General features: G+C 38.8%; 1 protein-coding gene across 10 annotated transcripts in view; it reads right to left on the reverse strand.

Moving 5' to 3' along the window:
- The window catches only part of LOC134351908 (E3 ubiquitin-protein ligase MGRN1-like), a 188,786-nt gene that overhangs the window by 48,113 nt on the left and 116,929 nt on the right, over positions 1-23,744 (reverse strand). For all 10 annotated transcript variants that reach the window (XM_063058808.1, XM_063058806.1, XM_063058813.1 and 7 more), the window contains exons 6-8: positions 18,230-18,296; positions 14,262-14,305; positions 3,175-3,222 (exon numbers count right to left, since the gene is read on the reverse strand). In XM_063058808.1, coding sequence (XP_062914878.1) covers positions 3,175-3,222; positions 14,262-14,305; positions 18,230-18,296 — 159 coding nt within the window. The remainder of the gene's footprint in view (positions 1-3,174; positions 3,223-14,261; positions 14,306-18,229; positions 18,297-23,744) is intronic.

The raw sequence follows: 23,744 nt of genomic DNA on the forward strand, positions 1-23,744 counted from the left end.
GCCTGATCTGCTGAATTCCTCCAGCATTTTGTGTGTGTTAGTTTGTAACAGAGGTCACCACCCATCCATGCAAATAAATGGCAATAGTGGCAGCATTTCTCAACTCGTACTTGAACTAGAAATAGTTTCTGTCATCACCTCCACCGTCAAGTCACATAATAAAATGTTTTATCTATTGACTGAGCATCTTGATTTATTTTTAAATTGAAATTATTGATTGTTTAAGCAGCTTAACCCTTAAAAGAGCAAAACAACATGCCTTGAATTGTAATTTAGTTTGTTTTTGAAAGCAGCCATTTTATTCCTACAATTCAAAATGAAATTAAAATATTTATTATCATTTATTTTAAAAGAAATTAGAGTTTAACATAAAGAGATAATATATCACAATGCTGGTGAACAGTGTTCTTTAAAATAATAAGTAACTTAAAAGCATCTACCTAGTAAAATTTTCTGATACATTTGAGGTCATGATATCATCTGTTTAACCTCAAATAAAACCCAAATCCAAGTACTATGTGGTATTTTTTCCAAAGAGGAAATAATAATACTTTTATGAATTAAGTCACCAACTTTAAAAAATAAATGCAGTTTTCATAACAATTAGATTTTACAACAGAAAATTAAGTCGATTAGATATTATTTAATACCATGATTCAAAAGGAGATAAAAAAAAAGTCAACCAATTTGCTTTTTTATTCGTCAACATACCTCAAGATTATGGTCAAGTCAGTCCAGTAAGTGGGAATTTTTTTTAAATCATAATCTAATAATTGCATCCTACTTCAGTAAATTGGATGCATAGGCTAATCAAAAATGTAATATAGAGATACTAATACAGTTCAATACAGTAACCTAACTTCACATAAATTCACACTAAATGATTCATCATTAGCTTACAAGACTAATTCTGATGAAAATGTACTTGCAATGGATTAATGGTGCTTTATGAATGGACTGTGTTTAGAAAAATAATGAACACATATTCACAGAGTTATTTTAAAAACACAAACAACAGGAATTCTGCAGATGCTGGAAATTCAAGCAACACACATAAAAGTTGCCGGTGAACGCAGCAGGCCAGGCAGCATCTCTAGGAAGAGGTGCAGTCGACGTTTCAGACCGAGACCCTTCGTCAGGACTAACTGAAGGAAGAGTGAGTAAGGGATTTGAAAGTTGGAGGGGGAGGGGGAGATCCAAAGTGATAGGAGAAGACAGGAGGGGGAGGGATGGAGCCAAGAGCTGGACAGGTGATAGGCAAAAGGGATACGAGACGATCATGGGACAGGAGGTCCCAGAAGAAAGACGGGGGGGGGGGACCCAGAGGATGGGCAAGGGGTATATTCAGAGGGACAGAGGGAGAAAAAGGAGAGTGAGAGAAAGAATGTGTGTATAAAAATAAGTAACAGATGGGGTACGAGGGGGAGGTGGGGCATTAGCGGAAGTTAGAGAAGTCGATGTTCATGCCATCAGGTTGGAGGCTACCCAGACGGAATATAAGGTGTTGTTCCTCCAACCTGAGTGTGGCTTCATCTTTACAGTAGAGGAGGCCGTGGATAGACATGTCAGAATGGGAATGGGATGTGGAATTAAAATGTGTGGCCACTGGGAGATCCTGCTTTCTCTGGTGGACAGAGCGTAGGTGTCCCAGTCTGTGTCGGGTCTCACCAATATATAAAAGGCCACATCGGGAGCACCGGACGCAGTATATCACCCCAGCCGACTCACAGGTGAAGTGTTGCCTCACCTGGAAGGACTGTTTGGAGCCCTGAATGGTGGTAAGCGAGGAAGTGTAAGGGCATGTTTAGCACTTGTTCCGCTTACACGGGTAAGTGCCAGGAGGGAGATCAGCTGGTCCTCACCTACCACCCCACCAGCCTCCGGGTCCAACATATTATTCTCCATAACTTCCGCCACCTCCAACGGGATCCCACCACTAAGCACATCTTTCCCTCGCCCCCCCCTCTGCTTTCCACAGGGATCGCTCCCTACGCAACTCCCTTGTCCATTCGTCCCCCCCATCCCTCCCCACTGATCTCCCTCCTGGCACTTATCCGTGTAAGCGGAACAAGTGCTATACATGCCCTCACACTTCCTCCCTTACCACCATTCAGGGCCCCAGACAGTCCTTCCAGGTGAGGCAACACTTCACCTGTGAGTCGGCTGGGGTGATATACTGCGTCCGGTGCTCCCGATGTGGCCTTTTATATATTGGCGAGACCCGACGCAGACTGGGAGACCGCTTTGCTGAACACCTACGCTCTGTCCGCCAGAGAAAGCAGGATCTCCCAGTGGCCACACATTTTAATTCCACATCCCATTCCCATTCTGACATGTCTATCCACGGCCTCCTCTACTGTAAAGATGAAGCCACACTCAGGTTGGAGGAACAACACCTTATATTCCGCCTGGGTAGCCTCCAACCTGATGGCATGAACACTGACTTCTCTAACTTCCGCTAATGCCCCACCTCCCCCTCGTACCCCATCTGTTACTTATTTTTATACACACATTCTTTCTCTCACTCTCCTTTTTCTCCCTCTGTCCCTCTGAATATACCCCTTGCCCATCCTCTGGGTCCCCTCCCCCCCGTTTTTCTTCTGGGACCTCCTGTCCCATGATCCTCTCGTATCCCTTTTGCCTATCACCTGTCCAGCTCTTGGCTCCATCCCTCCCCCTCCTGTCTTCTCCTATCACTTTGGATCTCCCCCTCCCCCTCCAACTTTCAAATCCCTTACTCACTCTTCCTTCAGTTAGTCCTGACGAAGGGTCTCAGCCTGATACGTCGACTGCACCTCTTCCTAGAGATGCTGCCTGGCCTGCTGCGTTCACCAGCAACTTTTATTTGTGTTGCTTCACAGAGTTATTCATGCTTTAGTGGTACAACACCTCAGTTGAACACAAGAATGATGACAAGGAATTTCATTCTGGCGCTTTGCAGCCAAGCCAAAATTAGGCTTTGGATCTCATTAGGACAACAGCAGAGAACTGAACATTGAGCTATAACAAGGTGTTATCATGAGAACAACTTTCCTCTCAACAATGCCCAGGTAAATACTGAGACGGGCAAGGAGGTGAATGAACTGGGCCACTGCAAACCTAGAACAAAATTCCTGCATAAATGAATAAACTTGTTTACCACTATACTGATATACATAAGCTTAAAGTACTTACAATCTGCTTTTGTTTTAAGGGCTTCACAGAAAAGCTTCCATCAACATGCTGCAAGATAAATGAAGAAGTCAACTACAAGCTTGAAGAATTCCTAATTGAATACTAGTTAATAAAATTCTTGATATAAAGAACAATAGGATAGTTTTGGATACATTTAATACAGTTATTCTTACTGACGGAACTAAATCATTGAGGTAAACTGTTCTCTCAAATCATATCAACGAACAGTGAGTACTGTGAATCCACAGAGATGAAATATTCATATTCAGTAGGAACTCAGCACAGATATGTATAGCACTTGGTTATTCTCTAATCAGGTAATGGTTTCTGTAATATGATACACATTCTTCAAAAACATAACGGCAGTAAAATAGACTTTCATCAAAACAGTTTTTGATAGTAGCTTTTAATAAAATTCATGGGCGATGTTGCTAAATATCTTCTTGAGTCAAGAGATATCATGACCAAAGCAAAAGCCGTAGATGAACCAGGAGACTGCTGGTCTGCTGTAGCATTCAACACCAGTGATCTAGAACTATACACGTAGTCCAGGTACAACGTACGGAAGGCTATTTTAAGACAAAAAAACAATTCCGACTGAGGTTTGAGATGGAATCAGATGCACATCAGTTCTGGCAGGGTTTGCAGGCTATTACTTCCTACAAACCAAAACCTAACATCATAAATGGCTGTGATGCTTTACTCCCAGATGAACTCCGCACCTTTTATGCCCATTTTAAAAGGGGGAATAAAACTACACCCGTGCAAATCCCTGCAGTATGTGGTGACCTTGTGATCTCCCTCTTGGAGGCCAACGTCAGAACATGTTTTAAGAAGGTGAACTTTTGCAGGGCATCAGACTGATGGTGTATCTGGTAGGGCTCTGAAAACTTGTGCCAACCAACTGGCGGGAGTGATCAAGGACATTTTCAATCTCTCATTGCTGCAGTTGGAGGTTCCCACCTGCTTCAAAAAGGTGACAGTGTCCAAGAGCAGGATGAGTTGCCTCAATGACCACTGCCCACTGATACCCACATCTACTGTGATGAACAAGGGTGCAGTGCTAGCCGGAGCATGTCCCGCACCTCTTTAAGAAAAAAGCCAAAATAAACAAGCTAATTAATTAGGTGCCGCCCAGGGAGATTTGAGTATCTCAGAAACTGCTGATCTCCTGGGATATTTTTTTTTGTTACACATAACAGACTCTGGAGTTTAAAAAGAATGGTGCTAAAAATAAAAGAAAACATCCAACGAGTGGCTGTCTGTGAGCGAAAATATCTTGTTAAATCCACTCGCTGGACTTTTTTTGTTTTTGGCACCTTTTTTTGTAAACTTCAGAGTCTGTTGTGTGTAAAAATCCCAGGAGATCAGCAGTTTCTGAGATACTCAAATCACCCTGGGCAGCACCTAATTAATTAGCTTGTTTATTTCGGCTTTTTTCTTAAAGAGGTGCCGGACACGCTCCGGAGCCCTCTGGCTAGCACTGCACCCCTGGTGATGAAGTACTTTGAGAGGTTCATCATGGCCAGAATCAACTCCTGCCTAAACAACGAACTGAACTCACTGCAATTTACCCATTGCCACAATAGGCATACAGTGGATGTGATCTCACTGGCTCCCCACTAGGCCCTAGGTCATCTGGACAATAGTACTACCCATGTTAGGCTGCTGCTTATTGACCACAGGTCAGCTTTCGACACAATCACACCCTTACTTCTAATCAACAAGCTCCTAAACCTGGTTCTCTGCACCTCCCTTTGCAACTGGATCCTTGACTTCCTCACCAAGAGACCACAGTCTGTGCAAATTGGAAATAACATCATCTTGTTGACAGTAAGATAGATAGGTAGATATACTTCATTAATCCCGAGGGAAATTTGCTTTCATTACAGCTGCACCAAACAAGAATAGAGCGTAAATATAGCAATACACTCTTGTGCATCTCAGGGGTTCACACTGCTTTACTCTTCCTACTCCCTACACCCACAATTATGTGGGTATGCACAGTTCAAATGCCATCTATAAATTTGCTGATGTCAAAACTATTGTTGGCAGAATTTCTGATGGTGACAAGGAGGTGTACAGGACCAAGATAGATCAGTTGGTTGAGTGGTTTCACAGCAATAAACTTGCACTCAATGACAACAAGCCCAAGGAACTGATTGTGGATGTTAGGAAGGGGAAGGCGAAGGAACACACAATAGTCCTCATTGAGGGATCAGCGATGGAAAGGGTGAGCAGCTTCAAGGTGTCTACATCTCTGAGGATCTAACCTGGGCCCAACATATTGATACAATTACAAAGACAGCTGCTATTTTTCATTGAAAGTTTGAGGAGAATTGGAATGTCACCAAAGACACCCATACATTTCTACAGATGTACCATGGACAGCATTCTAACTGGTTGCATCACCATCTGGTACAGGGGGGAAGAGAGAGGGCCACTGCAAAGAATCAGAAAAAAAATGCAAAAAATTGTAAACTCAGTAAGCTACATTAAGACCTGTAGTCTCCCCAGTGTCAAAGACACCTTCAAAAGGCAGCATCCATCACTAAGGACCCACATCACTCAGAACATGGCCTCTTCTCAAGTCCAAGTTCAAATTCAAGTTTAATTGTCATTCAACATATACAAAAATAAGCATGAATACAGTCAAACAAAACAAAGTTACTCCAGGGCCAAGGTGTAAAATACAGTACCAACAGTCATACATAGCACAAAGCACACAGAGCATGTAGATGAGAGTAGTAAAATACAGTCACACAAAAAAAAATTAGTCCATGTCCCTGAGTCCATGAATCCTGCAGCAGTCTACACTCGAATACAATACATCTTGTCTTCTGCTGAGTGAACGTTAGAAGCAGCACTGACTCCAGCACGGATGCTGCACCACACCGACTCTGGCACTCCGGTGGAGCACACCAACTCCGGCACCTCTCTTTGGGTGGCTGTAAACAGGTGAGAGATCCCCTGCCGACCACACCAGCTGTTCACCAATAAAACAGTGAATCGGACTTGCAGCATTCCACATTACCAATGTCCAACAAGGTCTTGAGACCTCAAGAAAAGTGACAAAGATGACTGCACATCGCCTTCTTGCATGGACTCCTCTGTTGCAGGCAGCAGCATGTTCCACACCATGTCCAGCTCCTTCAGTTCCTCTGCATATGAACAACTTTAGCCAATGGAATAGACCTGCAGTGTTTAATGTCCAGCAGGGTCTTACAATCATAAAAAATACTTTAAAAAAAGACAATAACACCTTTACTTGGCCCCACAGACTACGCTGCATATGAGCGTGCAACCATCTTAGGGGAAGGGATGGGACAATAAGTTGTTCATTTACTCATTGCCATCATCAAGGAGGTGGTAGAGGAGTCTGAAGACACATACTCAACAATCTAAGAAAAATCTTTACCCCTCCACCATCAGATCTCTGAATAGACAATGAACCCATGAACATTATCTCACTAAAACAACAGGAATTCTGCAGATACTGGAAATTCAAGCAACACACATAAAAGTTGCTGGTGAACGCAGCAGGCCAGGCAGCATCTCTAGGAAGAGGTGCAGGCGACGTTTCAGGCCAAGACCCTTCGTCAGGACTAACTGAAGGAAGAGCGAGTAAGGGATTTGAAAGTTGGAGGGGGAGGGGGAGATCCAAAATGATAGGAGAAGACAGGAGGGGGAGGGATGGAGCCAAGAGCTGGACAGGTGATAGGCAAAAGGGATACGAGAGGATCATGGGACAGGAGGTCCCAGAAGAAAGACGGGGGGGGGGGGGGACCCAGAGGATGGGCAAGGGGTATATTCAGAGGGACAGAGGGAGAAAAAGGAGAGTGAGAGAAAGAATGTGTGTATAAAAATAAGTAACAGATGGGGTATGAGGGGGAGGTGGGGCATTAGCGGAAGTTAGAGAAGTCGATGTTCATGCCATCAGGTTGGAGGCTACCCAGACGGAATATAAGGTGTTGTTCCTCCAGCCTGAGTGTGGCTTCATCTTTACAGTAGAGGAGGCCGTGGATAGACATGTCAGAATGGGAATGGGATGTGGAATTAAAACGTGTGGCCACTGGGAGATCCTGCTTTCTCTGGCGGACAGAGCGTAGATGTTCAGCAAAGCGGTCTCCCAGTCTGCGTCGGGTTTCGCCAATATATAAAAGGCCACATCGGGAGCACCGGACGCAGTATATCACCCCAGCTGACTCACAGGTGAAGTGTTGCCTCACCTGGAAGGACTGTTTGGGGCCCTGAATGGTGGTAAGGGAGGAAGTGTAAGGGCATGTGTAGCACTTGTTCCGCTTACACGGATAAGTGCCAGGAGGGAGATCAGTGGGGAGGGATGGGGGGGACGAATGGATAAGGGAGTTGCGTAGGGAGCGATCCCTGCGGAATGCGGGGGGGGGGGAGGGAAAGATGTGCTTAGTGGTGGGATCCCGTTGGAGGTGGTGGAAGTTACGGAGAATAATATGTTGGACCCGGAGGCTGGTGGGGTGGTAGGTGAGGACCTGGGGAACCCTATTCCTAGTGGGGTGGCGGGAGGATGGAGTGAGAGCAGATGTACGTGAAATGGGGGAGGTGCGTTTAAGAGCAGAGTTGATAGTGGAGGAAGGGAAGTCCCTTTCTTTAAAAAAGGAAGACATCTCCCTCGTCCTAGAATGAAAAGCCTCATCCTGAGAGCAGATGCGGCGGAGACGGAGGAATTGCAAGAAGAGGATGGCGTTTTTGCAAGAGACAGGGTGAGAAGAGGAATGCAAGAGGCAGGGTGAGAAGAGGAATGCAAGAGACAGGGTGAGAAGAAGAATCATGAATAGGAAACATTATCTCACTACTTTGCCCCTCTCTTTTTGCACTATTTATTTAAAACACACTCTTCTTATTGTAGTTTAGTTTTACGTATTGCAAACTACTGCTGCCACAAAACTACAAATTTCACAACATATGCCAATGCTAATTCTGACTAAATGCTTACTGTTACCAGGAGCTTATTATAGAGGGGAAAAAAAGCTCGACTACATATTGCCATTCATATAATGTGGATATCATGTTTCCTTCAAATCTACTGAGGTATATAAATGCTGTTGTTACACAATTAAAATGTAGTACCCAAATCCATAATCAGTAAATGGCATAGATGACCGATTTATTTACTTTGCTGATTTTGGCTAGAACACAGGATGTATCATAGATTGCATTTTTCAAATAATGTTATTGTTTTAATATCCATCATACCAGAGATAGAGCCTCAGTTCACTCAAGAGAAAAAAAAAAGGCTTTGCTGAAAACAAAACATCCTGGCGGCATATATAAGATGTGCATTTCTAGGAAGACAATGACTAGAATTTACTTTTAAAGAAGTTTGTGCACAGTATACTGTATTGACAAATACCTTTCTTTTTGCGTAAAATATCCTTCAAAATAAGATCATCTAACAAGCTCTGGAGTTACCTATTCTAAAATTAGTTCTCCTTTCCCTCCTTGTTTTTTGGGAGGAAGAATAGTTTTTTTTAAGAACAGCAGTTTGAGAGCAGTTTGTCCCCAGTACTGTTCAAGTTAACTTCTTGGAGATACCTGGTAGTCCTATGGAGTGAATTTCATTTGCTATTTCCACATTCAACATCCACAACCCTCCAGTGCTTAACTTAATCTACTTTGTAATAAATGAAAGCTGTACATTTACATTATTTATTCAGTCGACGGACAGGGATATCATTGGCATGAATTCTTCCTCGCAATGCCCATCCCTTAATTGCCCATGATAAGGTGGAGTGAGTCACCTTTCTGAATCAATGCAGTCCTTGTGGTGATATTGGGGATGGATTTTGACTCACTTATAACAAATGATAAAAGATGATTAAACCATCTTGCTGGAACAGTTCTTTCCAAGGTAGTTGTATGACACAAATGTTATTTGAAATTTATCAACCACGTCCAAATGTTATGCATGTCTTTGAGAATGCAGGTTCAACCCATTTAATTATGGAATTCAATACTTCATCATCAACATTCTTATTTCTGACACTGTGAAGGGAAAATGATTCATTAAGCCCTAATAATGTTTGACACAGTATGACTATGGTATGCAGAAGCCATGCTAAGTACTGTTGCGGCCGTTGCTGAGTGACTGGCAGTAATCAAAACTGATGGTTAACTCTTTGTCATGTGTGCTGAAGACTTCATCTTGTTCCCTTGATGCTCAGTGGCTCTCCTAAATGTTGGTCATGTAGGAGTACTAATGTATTACCTAAAGAGAGAATGATCAATGATAGGAGGAGTATTCTTTGCTCCCATTTGACCAAATGCATTATAATTTCATGGCATCCGGACCCAATGTTGAAAATTTCCAAGGCAAATTTGCCAATATACAGTGTACTGCTGCTGTAGAAGGTTTTGCTCTGCCAGTGATATAGAATGCTACAATGAAGAACCGTCACTGAATATTTCTACAATGGGTTCTTGTTTGTTCAGCTTGAGGAACAATTGTGGCAAATTGAGACTCAAATAATCTGATTTTCACAAGACAGATTTTAAAATAGATGGGGTCATGCCTTTGTCATGTCCAAATCCAATTGTGAACAACCAGATATTTTCCTGTAACATTCTGACTTGGTTATTTCATATAATTTAATAGCTTACTAGGTAATTTATGAAATAGGTTAATCTCATTTTTGTTATTTAGAATCAGATGTCTGTCAGACAAACTAAGGAATGGCAGTTTTATAATGTAATGTAAAAAATTTATAACCAACATTACTGATAAGTTTTTTTAAAAATATATTTATTGAATTAGATTTAAATTTCTCAGCTACTATAGCAGGATTTGAACCTGTGTGTCAGTTCAGGTTTTTAGATTACGCATTCAGTAATAGAATCACAATACTACTATTTTTGATAACCACGTATTCAGCCGTAAATATTTATTTAAGAGAGAATTATTCAAAGCTCTAAATAAAGCAGTTAATCTTTGCACCACATGGTATTTCAAATCAGATCATGTTGATTCAGTGGATGAGTCACTGGCTATTTTATACATTCTCAATTTTGCCTTTCATTATTATTGTATACCATTTAGAACCTGTATTGTGTGAGTGAAACCTTTCCTTTTTTCAGTACCTGCACACTTCCTGTGCTGACTAATCACTAAGCAGTCACTAGGTTCTTATAACAGAAAAATATCACCAAATCTGACACCTTTTTGTAAGAGTAAATTTATTTAAAGAAATGCCCCAAGATAACATTTTTTAAAATCAGAATAGTGGAACAGAACACATACCACGCCTCACAAATCAATCAGTACTAGTGACAAAGTACAATTCATAGTCTTTTTAAAATTGGCTGGTGTTTACAGAGAAATCCCAGAAGATTAATGTAAGAGGCCAAAGTTTCAAGTGCAATAAGTTTACAAACCAGATGTTTCATAGAACTTTCGAGGTAAAAAAATTTACATTTTACATGTCTTTAGTTCTTTTCTAAACAATTAAATAATTACACAAAATATAATTGGGGGGAAGAAAACTGTAGGTTAAGCATCTAATTGCAAGCTGAATACATTCCATTGTTTTAAAGAAAAGTTGAGATGTGGGAAATAAGCATTCAAGATAATGGAAATCAAATAAAAACTGGAAAATGCCAAAAATACTGAATCGTTCTGGAAGCCTCCAGACAGAAAGAGTGTTAAATGTTTCAGGTTAACAATATCTTTAGATCCGGGTAAGTGGAGAAAACAAGAGGGATGCCTGTGATATGGAGGAAGCCACAAGAGACTGAACGTTACAGATGGTGTTGGTGCTGGCTGATGAGGATTGTTGAAGGCTGTTATTTGCAGGTGATTTGTTTGAAGGAAGTATAAATAGATAGGCAAGAGAAAGGAGAGAAAACAACGCTGCAATTGTGGTAAACAGTATAGGAGTTGCTAGAAAACTAAAATAAATTGCTAGAAATTGTCGTCAGATCAGGCAGCATATGAAGAGAGAAAAACTGAGTTAATGACATAACGAACAGGTCAATTCCATCACAAACTGAAGAGGCTGGATATACTTGGACAGAAGGAAAGATGTTGTTGCTCATGGTTATTTTGACCTTCCCTGAAATAGTGTCAGAGGCTTAAGGCAGAAAAAAAGTTTGAGAAAGAGAGTGAAATGAAATTCAACTAGTGACCTTCAGCTTCCAATTAACTATCTCTTTAATTCTTTGCCTCACTCATTCTGAACCTCCATTTCTTTGGCCTCTACACTATTCTCAACACGTGCTTGAGGGGACTTGGGAGATGGAAAGAAAATGGGGTTATATTAGTGACATTCATGTCTATAATATATTATTTTTCCAAACATTTTTTTCAAAACTTGGATAGATGGTTTTCAAATCTTAATAAAAAGAAATACATTAAATCAACACTCAGTTTGAATTGCATTGGAAGCACAGAGTAAGACTGGAATAATTGTCCCCAAGGAAAATGATTAAATAGATCTGAATTTAAAGCAATACTTCAATGTAATTTGAACACATGGATGGAAAAGAAAAAGAAAATTACACACATGGTCTTTCTGAATATTTTCACTTCAAAGTTCCAACTTCAAATTTATTGCTTGGCAGAGTCCATTTCAAATTTTATACAAAACATTATTCCTAATGGAAATTTTCAGAAACTTCTGTCTGCTCAAGTATTTTTTCCACCATGTCTTTTGAAATTACCTTCAAATTTAGTATTAGTGCTTCCAGACAAACCTCTCACTTATAAAGGCAAAAATAAATTGTGAAATGGCATTCTTAATTTAACAAAACCTGCCACATAAGAGATATCTAGCTGTTATCACCAAACTATGACTTCGTTGGGGTATATTCTGGACTTGGGGTGCATAGCAAAATATTAACTTCAGAAACCAACCTTTAGACCTGAACATGGACTGTAGATTAAATTTAAAACGCAGCTCTGGACGACAGGTTCCTAGAACTGTGAATAACAGTTAATTGAAAAGCCAGACAATGTTGATTAAAATTTATTTTGGGCAACTGAACTGTGGGTACAAAGGAGGAAGTGTGAAAGCTAATGTAATTTAAAGGAAGTATTGTAGATACATTATAAATATAGAGTTGTCCTTTGGTCTTCAGCATATAAAATGTCATGTAATATTGGTTCTAAAGATCCTCTTCCTTCACAGATTGTCTCATTTTGTTGAATAAACGACTACTTTATATCTACCAGTTGCATCTTTCTGATAACATTGTTCACGTTACAACAATTTTGTCACCTTTACAGCCGAAGAATGCAAAGTAATGTTTTTTTTGTCAAGCAAAAGCACTGCACATAGCAGTGGAAATGTAAGTGTTCACTGTAGGCACAAATTATTCTGAAATTGTCTTTAATTATTTTCAGATTTTGTGCAGCATTTTATTCAGGAGTTTGAATCATTCATCGTGTAGAAAAACAACATTCAAGCTGACGAAGCGTACTCTTGTAGATGAATATAGAAAAGCAATATCTGGATACCCCACCTGAATATTTAATACTAATTCTTTTTTTTTTAGCGTGTGCCTGCATGCGTGCGAGTCTGTGCGTGTGCGTGTCGGTGCGTGCGTCCGTGATGATGGATTTTTCGTGGCTTTTTCCAAGGTGCAGAGCGAGAGAGAGATTGTGTGGTGCATCACTCCTCACACAGACATTTTCTCAGTATCTTCCCTTTGTTCTACGAGGTCGAGTTGCAGTCTCGACACTCAACCCGGCACAGATGGAAAGCGTGCTCAGGGGCGGACCCGACTAGTTTCGAACCCAGGAACCTCCGCTCCCAGGTCCGGCGCTGATGTCGTTGCGCCACCAGCTGGCCCTTAATACTAATTCTTAAATGAACAACCACTCAGTGACGTGAACAGCAAGCATAACCATAAATCTAAAACCATCACAAGTTCAGACTTGCTCATAAGATTTGAGCTATCACTGCCTACTTTGTCTTTGTAATACGTACACCAGAGTAAATAATTAAACTTTTACAAGGTCCATTAAACTAATAAAGAGCCTGTCTAAAATCTCTCTCTGTTCAACATCATATACATATCTATCTGCAAATTCCTTAACTGTGTCCTTGACTACAGAAAAAGATTTTAAAACATTCTATATCTCTTCACTTTCTATTAAATTATTTGCAAATGTAAAGCATATTTAAATGAATGACTGTCAAAACTATTCTGCTGTAATTTCATTTGAAGCTGGTGGTTTCATCAAAAGCAACCATGTTGGCGTAGCGGCATGGTTCTTTTCTGAAACAGCCTTGCAAAACAGAGTTTGGTAACTTCAGAAGCTTAAAAAGTGCACCTTTTTCCAACATGCAAGAAACTAATATAACTGCCATTATTAAAATGTGTGCTTTGTTGCGGCAGCAATCTAGTTCTTCAGCTCCAAGACAAATTATTTAAATAAAGCAACCCAATTTTACTTAACAAATTCACTTTTCACAGTTGCATTTTGCTCATGCTTTTCTGTAAAGGCCTCAGGCACGAAGTTACAAACGTGATGCTCTGGCACTACTTTTAGTACCAGTTTATAAATTCATTTATATTTTTGTGCATTTTATGAAATATGTAAATTGCTTCTATAAATAAGTAATCAGTTGTAATTTATTATATTTCTAATCAAAATTAGTTTCTTATATCAATATTGTCACCATTGAATAATAGTTGTATTGTGTATTTCAAGTTCAATATTTTGATTGTTCCTGTAATAGCTCCAGGAACTCATTTTTTTATAATCAAATTAAACAATATTATTGCACTAAAATAAATTCAGTACTTTCCAATTTACATAAATCTGTTTCTCTTTTGTACTATATTGCAACAAATGTGATGTTTTTCCTGTGCATGGTAACAGTACATTCAAAATTAAATAATGAAAATGTAAACTAATAATGAGGAATTTACTACAGAGTAGAAGCTTTTCAATGACAGCTAATGGTTCAGGCCACACACCTATATAGCTCCAGATTTCATGAAATTAACATTGCTTGAATTATATCTGGAAATCACATCACCTCCTAAGCCAAAAGATTACCTCAGGATAATAACAATAATCTCAAAAGTTATACATAATTGTTACTTACTTTTTCCATTGCAGCCAAAAGAATATGTGCATGGCCAGAGTATTCTGCGTTAGAAATTCAAATTAGGTTTATTTTGTTTTATGACGTTACAACAAGAAAGTTTCAGCAAGATATTTTATTTCTAAAGAATTGAATTTATTTCTAAAAATTTAACATTTCAGAAAGAATTAATGAAATCCATGCTAATCCAATCACAAATGTAAAAGCAAAAATCACCCAATTCCTGGGATGTACAGAGAATACAATATACATGATTGTCATATTAATAGCTGTTGTTTAATGGACAATGATAGATTCATTCATCAAACCTCCCCCTACATGTCCACTTTTGCTTTCAAACCTTTGCCTTCCTGCCAACTTCCTTATTCATCTTCTTCCTTGAAGGCACAAACTACTTTATTTAAAACATAAGGGAACTGGACATGGGTTTGTGGCATAACATTTCAAATTTATAGCTTAAACAAAATTTGAAAGTTGTGGAAAATAGTAAGCTGGAATAGTAGCAAAATACAAAAGCAGCACAACAGTAAACATTTAACCCGAAGTTTGTCTCTTTTCGCAAAGAGAAAAAAAATCAGAGTATATTGTACCAATCAAATAAAAAAATTCTGAAGTGAATGAACAGAAAGATGCAAATTCATCTTTGAAGATAATAGGACATACAGGGAGTACAAATATACACCATATGGGAATCCAAGCTTCATAAATAGAGCAAGGATAACAATGCTGGGAAGTGGTGGGTTGAACCTTAATAAAACATTGATTAGGCCTCAACTGGAGTAGCGCATTCGATTCTGTTACCAGATTTTAGGAAGGATGATAGCCACAGACAGCCTGCAAATGAATTGCTTGATTAATGCCAGGAGTGAGAGACTTACATTGAAAAGGTAGATTGGAGATGCCGGAACTTTTCGCTTGGCGTAAAGAAAACTGAGGGGCAATTTCATAGAAGTATACAACTTCATGCCTGGTTTTAGTAGTGTAAACAGACAGAAGCTGATCCCATCAATAGATAGTTCAAAGACCAGGGAGATATAGATTTAAGTAAAAAGACACAAATAAAAATTCTGAAAAGACTTTAGAAACATGCATCTTAAACTTAATTTGACGGATTTAACATATATAGACCTTCTTGAATTACTGAGTATTAGCCTGGGATACTTCCTCTGCTGTGTGCTTGGTGACCGAATTAAAATAATAAATGGACTCTGTAGGCTCAACTACCAAAGAATGCAAGTTAAACTGATTTGCCCTAGGTTTGCCAACATTTCTACACTTCATTTCTCATGTTTAGCTCAACATCACCCACAAAATAAAAACTAAATTGGCTGGTATGGAAATGTGTACACTCCTGCAGCTCAATCCTGCAGACAGCTAAGTTACAGAGACAAAAAGGAGGTAACTTCTCTGGTTTGCATTGAAATGCCTGATCTCTATTCAGACCATATCACTGATGCTAAGATTGTATTCACTGACTTGAATGTGCAGAGTTAACGAATGAAGCAGTCACCAAAGCCTGTGCAAGAACATCAACATTGTCATTAAAACTCTGGCAAAGGTGTTATGTTTTTTTCTCTTTCTGACAGGATGAGTGTTTCCAGTATTATCTGATTCTATTCATAATGACCAAGAGGACAATTTTTTATTCAGGGAATGAAGGAAGGGATAGCAGTTGTAAAAGTACTTAAGATCTGCTACTGCTCTTACACTAGTAAACATTCAACACAAAAAAAAACAGCTGCACTCAGAGCACATGTTCAGCTTTCCATTTTACCACAGTATTCTATATTAGGCAGGGTTTATTTCGAGCAGTTTATATTCAATCAAGTTCACTCATAATGTTTTGGCCCACCAACACATACATATGCCCCAAACAATCCGCTCTGCTGTCTCACAAATACAATGGATCTCATTCTCCAAGGGTGGTCTTGAAATTTAAAAGAATTTTAAAAATTAAGACATTTAAAAAAAAGACAATGCTGTAATATGCAGCAGAGTAAAATGTCATAACCAAACCATAGCAAATCATAGCTATTACATCAAATAGAAGCAATATTAACGTTGCTGAATTTTAATTTGCTGAAAATTCTATTATGTTACAGCTTAATTATCTGTATGAAACTGAAGACTTGTTATGTCAGCTCTTTAAATACTTAACATTTAAGCTTAAAATCATATTACCACTCATCTATAGAAGTTTGTCAAGGGTTTTGATGACATGACTGGCTGCATTACAGCCTGGTATGGGAACACCAATGCCTTTGAGCGGAAAATCCTACAAAAGATAGTGGATTTGGCCCAGTACATCACGGGAAAAGCCCTCCCAAGCACTGAGCACATCTACATGAAATGTTGTTGTAGAAAAGCAGCATCCATCATCAAAGATCCTCACCACCCAGGCCATGATCTTTTCTCACTGCTGCCATCAGGTAAAAGGTACAAATGCCTCATGACTCGCACCACCAGGAACAAGAACAGTTACTACCCTTCAACTAACAGGCTCTTGAACAAAGGAGGATAACGACACTCATTCTATTTCTGGTGTTCCCACAACCAATGATCTCACTTTAAGGACTCTTATTATCCCATGCTCTCATTATTTATTACTATTTATTTATATTTGCATAGTTTGTTGTCTTCTATGCTCTTGTTCTTTCACTGATCCTGCTTACAGTTACTGTTCTGTACATTTGCTAAGTATGCCCATAGGAAAAAGAATCTTAGGGCTGTATGTGGTGACATGTATTCTGATAATAAATTTTATTTGACTTTGAAATTTGAAGAACAAGACTTGCTTTTATATCATGTCTTATACAAAACAGTAACTGCATAAACCTGGTAAAATGTTCTAATTATTTTCAACTTCCATTGAAGTCAACCATAAGTGCTAGTTGGAATATATTAAGTACACCTAATTTCTTTGTGCATTTTGATAAGGAAAATGACAGGCTATCATGTGAATAATGACTTTGCCAACATTAGACTCCAATTGGATTGGTGAGTACAGTCATTGCTATAATGTATAAAACAGAGTACTCAATTTTTGCATATAAACCTTCCTGAAATAGCAATAATAATAATAATGACGACTAAGTTCTCTGATTAATTTAGGAACACTGATCAAGGGATAAATATTGACCAAGATACGACTATTATGTGCTTCAGCAAGAACAGAAAGGTCTTCGTACAGCATCTAATACATAAGAAACACCTCAGTTCAAGCAGCATTTTAGGAATGCCCATGTGTTTGTCTGGACATCTGAACTCTGAACTCCTGGATGGGACCTTGACCCACAACCTTTTAACTCAGAAGTGTGTGTGCTGCCAACCGGCTCCACGTCATGAAGCTAACCTATTGCATCAGTAAATCCTAGCAATTACATTTGTATATAAATTCACTTCATACATCTGTTTTCACTTGCATTGGATATTTCCTGGGTGTCAACAGAATATAGATGTCAAAACTGATGGGGTGGCAAGGTTACAGAATTCATTTAAATAATTCGTTTATTGTCTCTGATGTTGCACCTGAACTGAATGATAGGTTCTGTGGTCAAGCACTGGGCAGTATATTCTTAATATACAAAGTATCACATCTCTGTGAAGGAAAGCACCTTCGTTGCCAGGTTTGAGATTTTTGCCCTGCCCAGAAGATTTGGGGAAACATTTTAAATATAGCAGCATACTATCTGACTGCAAGAGCGAATGTGCATGCTCAAAGCATTGTTATCACAGTTACCTTAGTAACAGAAATATGCCAAAGATAACAAGCAACATCTGAAATAAAAGCTGTTGTTAACTGGACCTGATATTACTGATCGCTTCTCTCCCAATGCCTCTAAAAATGATACACAGTTTAACATATTGCAGGATAATTGCATGAATGCCAGTTATAAATTTTAAAGAAGATGACATTAGGAATTCACCGCCCCATTTGAGATTGTAGTATATTATATCATACTACTTACCATCCACTTCATCTACCACAGCCCGAATAACTAGAGGAAACACTCCTTTCTCAAGATCAAAGTTTAACTGAAGAATAAAAGTAAAGAACAATTATCAAAACATTGAAAAGAAATAATCACTTTATAAATTTAAAATAACAGTCAATGTGCTACGAATAGAGTATCTAAGACAATTAAATGAAGTTTTTATATTTCTATATTTTTGAGGAAAACACCACAGAGAAGAAAAAGTATTAAATACATTAAAATTTCTAAATTTCTTTTCAAAGTATTGTCCATTTTTGACATTACATTGAAAAATTGTAATGTTGCAGTATCCTATTAATTGAAATCAAAATGTCTGTTAATATTTGCTCTGGAGATGGTGGGTGACTGATGTTTCCTTACTAGAAATTAGCAAGGAATTGGGGAATATTTTGCTTTTCTCTAGTTGCAATCATTAAAATTTTATGTTAAAATTTTGACGTTTTATCTACTTAATTTGTAATTGTATAGATTCTATACAATTCTAACATTTAAACCAAAACAGCAGTACAATGTGACACGTTTTAGAAAATTATGCTACAAGTTGGCAGGGCTGTGTCGAGGAAGAAAGGACCAAAGAGCAAAACTGAACCATTTTTATACTTTCCTAATATTTCCCTTTAAATGTATACGCTTTTAAAGAAACAAGTAGCTTTAGTGCCCATTAACAACAGATTAAAAGCCAATCGAAAATGAGTTCTTTGTGAATTCATACTATGAAGCTGAAGGAAATTGTCAGCGAGTGGACATTAATGGCAAAGAAAGGTTATTGATGAGATGAATCCAAATTTGAGAATAAGAGCCAAAGTAAGTTTTAGATAAAGTAGGAAAAGTGAAATAGAACAAAGCAGCAGGGTTCAATAAGACCGAGCCAAATAATATAAGTATTGTCTCACATTAAGGATAAAATTACTACGGAAATGAAAAAGTGTTAGTCTTTGGTTTGTCCTTTTTTTTGTGATATCACTCTTGAGGAATATTGTATCATTTCTTAATGCATGCATTTCTAAATGACAATAAACGAGGACTGAGTGTCCTCATAATCTAATCTAAAAATAAAAATTACTATATATGTCATTGTTAGGATATCCAAGAGCATTTTACAGACAAGCAAATACTTAATGTGTAGTCATTTGTTGAAGTAAAAGCAAGAAGCAGTTGCACAGAAGGAAACAACAGGGTGGTAACAATGACCAGATAATTTGCTCATTTCACTACTACTAATTAAGGATATGGGTCAGGGAACTGGTGATCACTAAAAGGATTCTCTTTGAAACAGTGCAATTGGATATTTTTCTACCCATCCTCATCAACAAATAAAAACAAGATTGTTAAAATTTGTTAAGATCGTTTAACATCGTTAACATAATTTCCTGTAATTGTTACTCCAGATCTGATGTAGCACAGAAAAATCCACAAAAGATAAAGAACACAATAATAATAATAATTAAAAACAATAAAAATAAATACACAAGATAGCTTATATGCATAGATTGATTGTACGTCCATAAAGTGTTGCTAGGCACAGGATTATCTGTACACATCTAGGAACCAGAGCACCAGAACAGAGTGGAGTGGTTGTAGAAAAAAAATGTTGTTAAGCCTTCATACAAGGTTAGGAATCAAAAGGTTGAGCATGCTGGGACTGATGTTCTAAGCTGCATTTATTTCAATGCAAGGAGTATTGCAGGATAGGCAGTTGTGCTTAGGGCATGAAATAGCAACTAAATTGTGGCATTGTAGTCATTAGTGCGACTTGGTTGCAAGAGGGGCAGGACTGGTAGCTCAATGTTCTGGCATTCCATTGTTTTAGATGTGACAGCGTGGGAGGGATGGCATTACTAGTCAGAGAAAATGTCACAGCAGTGCTCAGTCTAGGCAGACTGGAGAGGTCATATAATGAGGCTTTATGGGTACAACTGAGGAGTAAGAAAAGTATGAGCACATTAATGGGGTTATATTATAGACCATTCAACAGTCCACGAGATTTAGAGGAGCAGATTTGTAGAAAGATCACAGACTGATAAAAGAAACAAAGTTGTGAATTGACTATAATTCCCATACTATAAAAGGACTGGATGGGAAGTTTGTCAACTGTGTTCAGTAATGTTTACTTAATCAGTACAGAAGTCCCAACTAGAGAGAGTGTGATACTAGATCTCCATTTAGGGAATGAGACAGGGCACGTGGCAGAAGTTTGTTAGGGGACACCGCATCTAGTAATCACAATGCCATTAATTTCAAGGTAATTATGGAAAAGGATAGATCTGGCCCTCAGGTTGAGATTCTAAAGTGGAGAAAGGCCAATTTTGATGGTATCAGAAAGGATCTGGCAACTGTAGATTGGGATAGGTTGCTTTCTGGCAAAGGTGTACTTGGCCTAATTTGGCTTTTTGCGTAGAGTTTTGGTCACCTATCTACAGGAAAGATGTGAATAAGTTTGAAAGAATGCAGAGAGAATTTACAAGGATGTTGCTAGGACTCAGGGACCTGAGTGAAAGGGCATGGTTGAGTAGTTCAGGACTTAATCTTCTATGCTCCAGGGAATAGAGGGGAGATTTGATAAAGATATACAAAATTAAAAGGTATAGATACAGTAAGTGCAAGTAATCTTTTTCCACTGAGGTTGGGCAAGACTACAGCTAGAGGTCATGAGTTAAGACGGAAAGTTGAAATGTTTAAATTTTACATGAGCGGGAACTTATTCACTCAGAAGGTGGTGAGACTGTGGAATTAAATGCCAGTGCAAGTGGTGGATCAGGGATCAATTTCAACATTTAAGAGAAAATTGGATAAGTACATGTTTGGGAGGCCTATAGAGAGCTATGGTCTGGGTGCAGGTCTATGGGACTAGGCAGATAAATGGTTCAGCACAGACTAAGTGGGCCAAAGTGCTGTAGTGTTCTATGACTCTATAAGGTGACTGACAGGAAATAATAAATTAGTGGTGGTTGGGGAGTGGATGGGTGGGTTAGTGGATGGAAGTGTTGATTAGCCTCCGTGAGTAGGGTGGGGGGGATCATTCATTATGTTACTGGCCCTTTTCTGGCACCTTTGTAAAAGTGTCCTTGACAACGGGTAGGTTGGTGCTGGTGATGTATTGGGCAGATTAGAGCCTTCCTATCCGCTTGAGATCTTTAACATCTTCCTGAGATGTTTAATACTTCGTCCAAAAGCCACGAGCTCTTAATGTTGAATTTTTCCAATCTTGATTTTTGTGCTTATATATCTGGAGAAGAGTTCAAGCATTTTACTCAGGTACAAGAGAATTTCCAAATGAAAACAAATGAATATACTGAGTGTGGACTTCAGGAAAGCTTTCAACACGGTATGAGTATAGTTGCAAGGACATTTTGCGGACCCTTTACAGTTACCTGGTTTTCTGCATTAATTACTCATAAAATGTGATCTGATCTTCATCTAGGTCACAATAATAGACCTACACAACCTGTCTAAACTAATAACAGACAAACAATTGTACTTTTCATGTCTTTATTGAACACACTGTTTAATCATTCACAGTCCAGGCTGGAAAAAGTATGTAAACCCTTGCATTTAATAACTGGTAAACCTCCTTTAATGGCAATAACCTGTAACAAATGTTTCCTGTAGCTGCTGATCAGACTTGCACAAAGAAATTTCTGACCATTTCTCTATACAAAACGGTTTCAATTCATCAATATTTCTGGGATACCTTGTATGGACAGCCTTCTTCAGGTCCAATTGGGTTAATGCCTGGACTCTGACTTGGTACTTCCAAAACATGAATTTTCTTCTTTTTTAAACCATTCTGTATTTGATTTACTGTTATATTTTGAATAATTGACTTGTTGCAACATCCAACTTCTATTAAGCTTCAGGTGATGAATTCCTCAATAAATGCAAGCTGTCCAGGACCTGAGGCAGCAAAACAGCCCCAAACTATGATGTTCCTTCCACCATGCTTCACAGTTAGGATGAGGTTTTGGTGTTGGTGTGCAGTGCCCTTTTTCCTCCAGGCATAGTGGTGTGCATTTTTGCCAAAAGGTTCAACTTTTTCCTCATCTGTCCACAGAACATTGTCCCAGAAGTGTTGTGGAACATCCAGGTGGTCTTTTGCAAACTTGAGACATGCAGCAATGGTTGTTTTTTGTGGAGAGCAGTGGTTTCTTCCATGAACCATACGTTAAAACAATGATGTGCAGAACAGCATCTCTGAATGCACAACACATTGAACTTTGAAATGGATGGACAACAGCCGATGAAGACCACGAACATACACTCAGAGGCCAAATATTAAATGAGGTAGAATAAATATATCTAAGTGCAATAAATGAAAGTAGCCAAATAGTATAATTATCATTACATGATATAACGTTGATGTGATATCAAGCCCCAGTGCACTGAAAGGGAGTGCAAGAATCATGGGCAGTAAGAGTATTGAATGGAGCACAGGAACCAACACCTGGTGAGCCAGATGTCAAACCACGGGGATTTTCAAACAATCAGATACTGGTTTATCAGTTTTATTGTACATATTAATAACTGATCCTACATATTCCTACTGATGTTACTCCTCCTTCCAATTAGAAGTTTTGTCTCTAATACTCCTTGCCACTCTCCATTATTAATCTAAATTTCCTGATACACTGATTCCTGTTCCCCATGTGTTTTCCCACTGGCATATAGTCCAATTAACTGGCGAGTAGTGTGGTGGCATCTGCACAGAACTTCGAGGCGAGTGGTCAAAGGGTTTGAATCCAGCCCACTCAGAGCACACTTTCCATCTGTGCTGAGCTGAGTGTCAAGCTAGCAACTCCACCCCGTGAAGAACAGACAAAGATGCTGAAGGAATGGCAAGGTTGCAGCCAGATGCACAACAACAATACAGTCCACTTGCGGACCTCATTGCTCGAAAACAAATCCAATGATGTCTCCCTCCTCTGTGGATCGGAAATAGTGATGAGGGAAGTTCTCATCAACAAAATTCAAGAAAATCCTTCCTTTGACTTTTACTATAATATTGGTCCAACTAATGAGCATCATCCAACATCACAACTTGTGCACATATATGTAATTTCCCCACAGATTTTTCCCTCTATCTTCTTATTAAGTAGCAGAAGTCCCTCCTTGCTTCTCAACTCCAAACAAATAGACTCTTTACTTCACCTTTCAAGGGCACCCTCTCTTTCCAAAGAATGTAAATAGCACGGCTACCACTTTCAATTTCCCCTTCCCAACATTTTCTTGACATTTTTATCCAAAAATGTTAAATGCCACATCTCAGTTCTTGCTTTCATTGTTCATACACTTCCATTGCTTTGCAGTTCACCAGATTTTATTACCTGATTGTGTTAAACCATGTATACCAAACTCACTTTTCTATTTCTCGCTCTCAATTAAAACCATATCACTTTCACCAAGGATGCGCAAAGTGTCTTAAAGTTATCACATGTTGCACGAATTGCTGGAACTGTATCTCAGTTCATATCTGTGGTACAAGAAACCTAGC

This window comes from Mobula hypostoma, chromosome 9, assembly GCF_963921235.1.
Source record: "Mobula hypostoma chromosome 9, sMobHyp1.1, whole genome shotgun sequence".
NCBI classification, from domain to species: Eukaryota; Metazoa; Chordata; class Chondrichthyes; order Myliobatiformes; family Myliobatidae; genus Mobula; species Mobula hypostoma.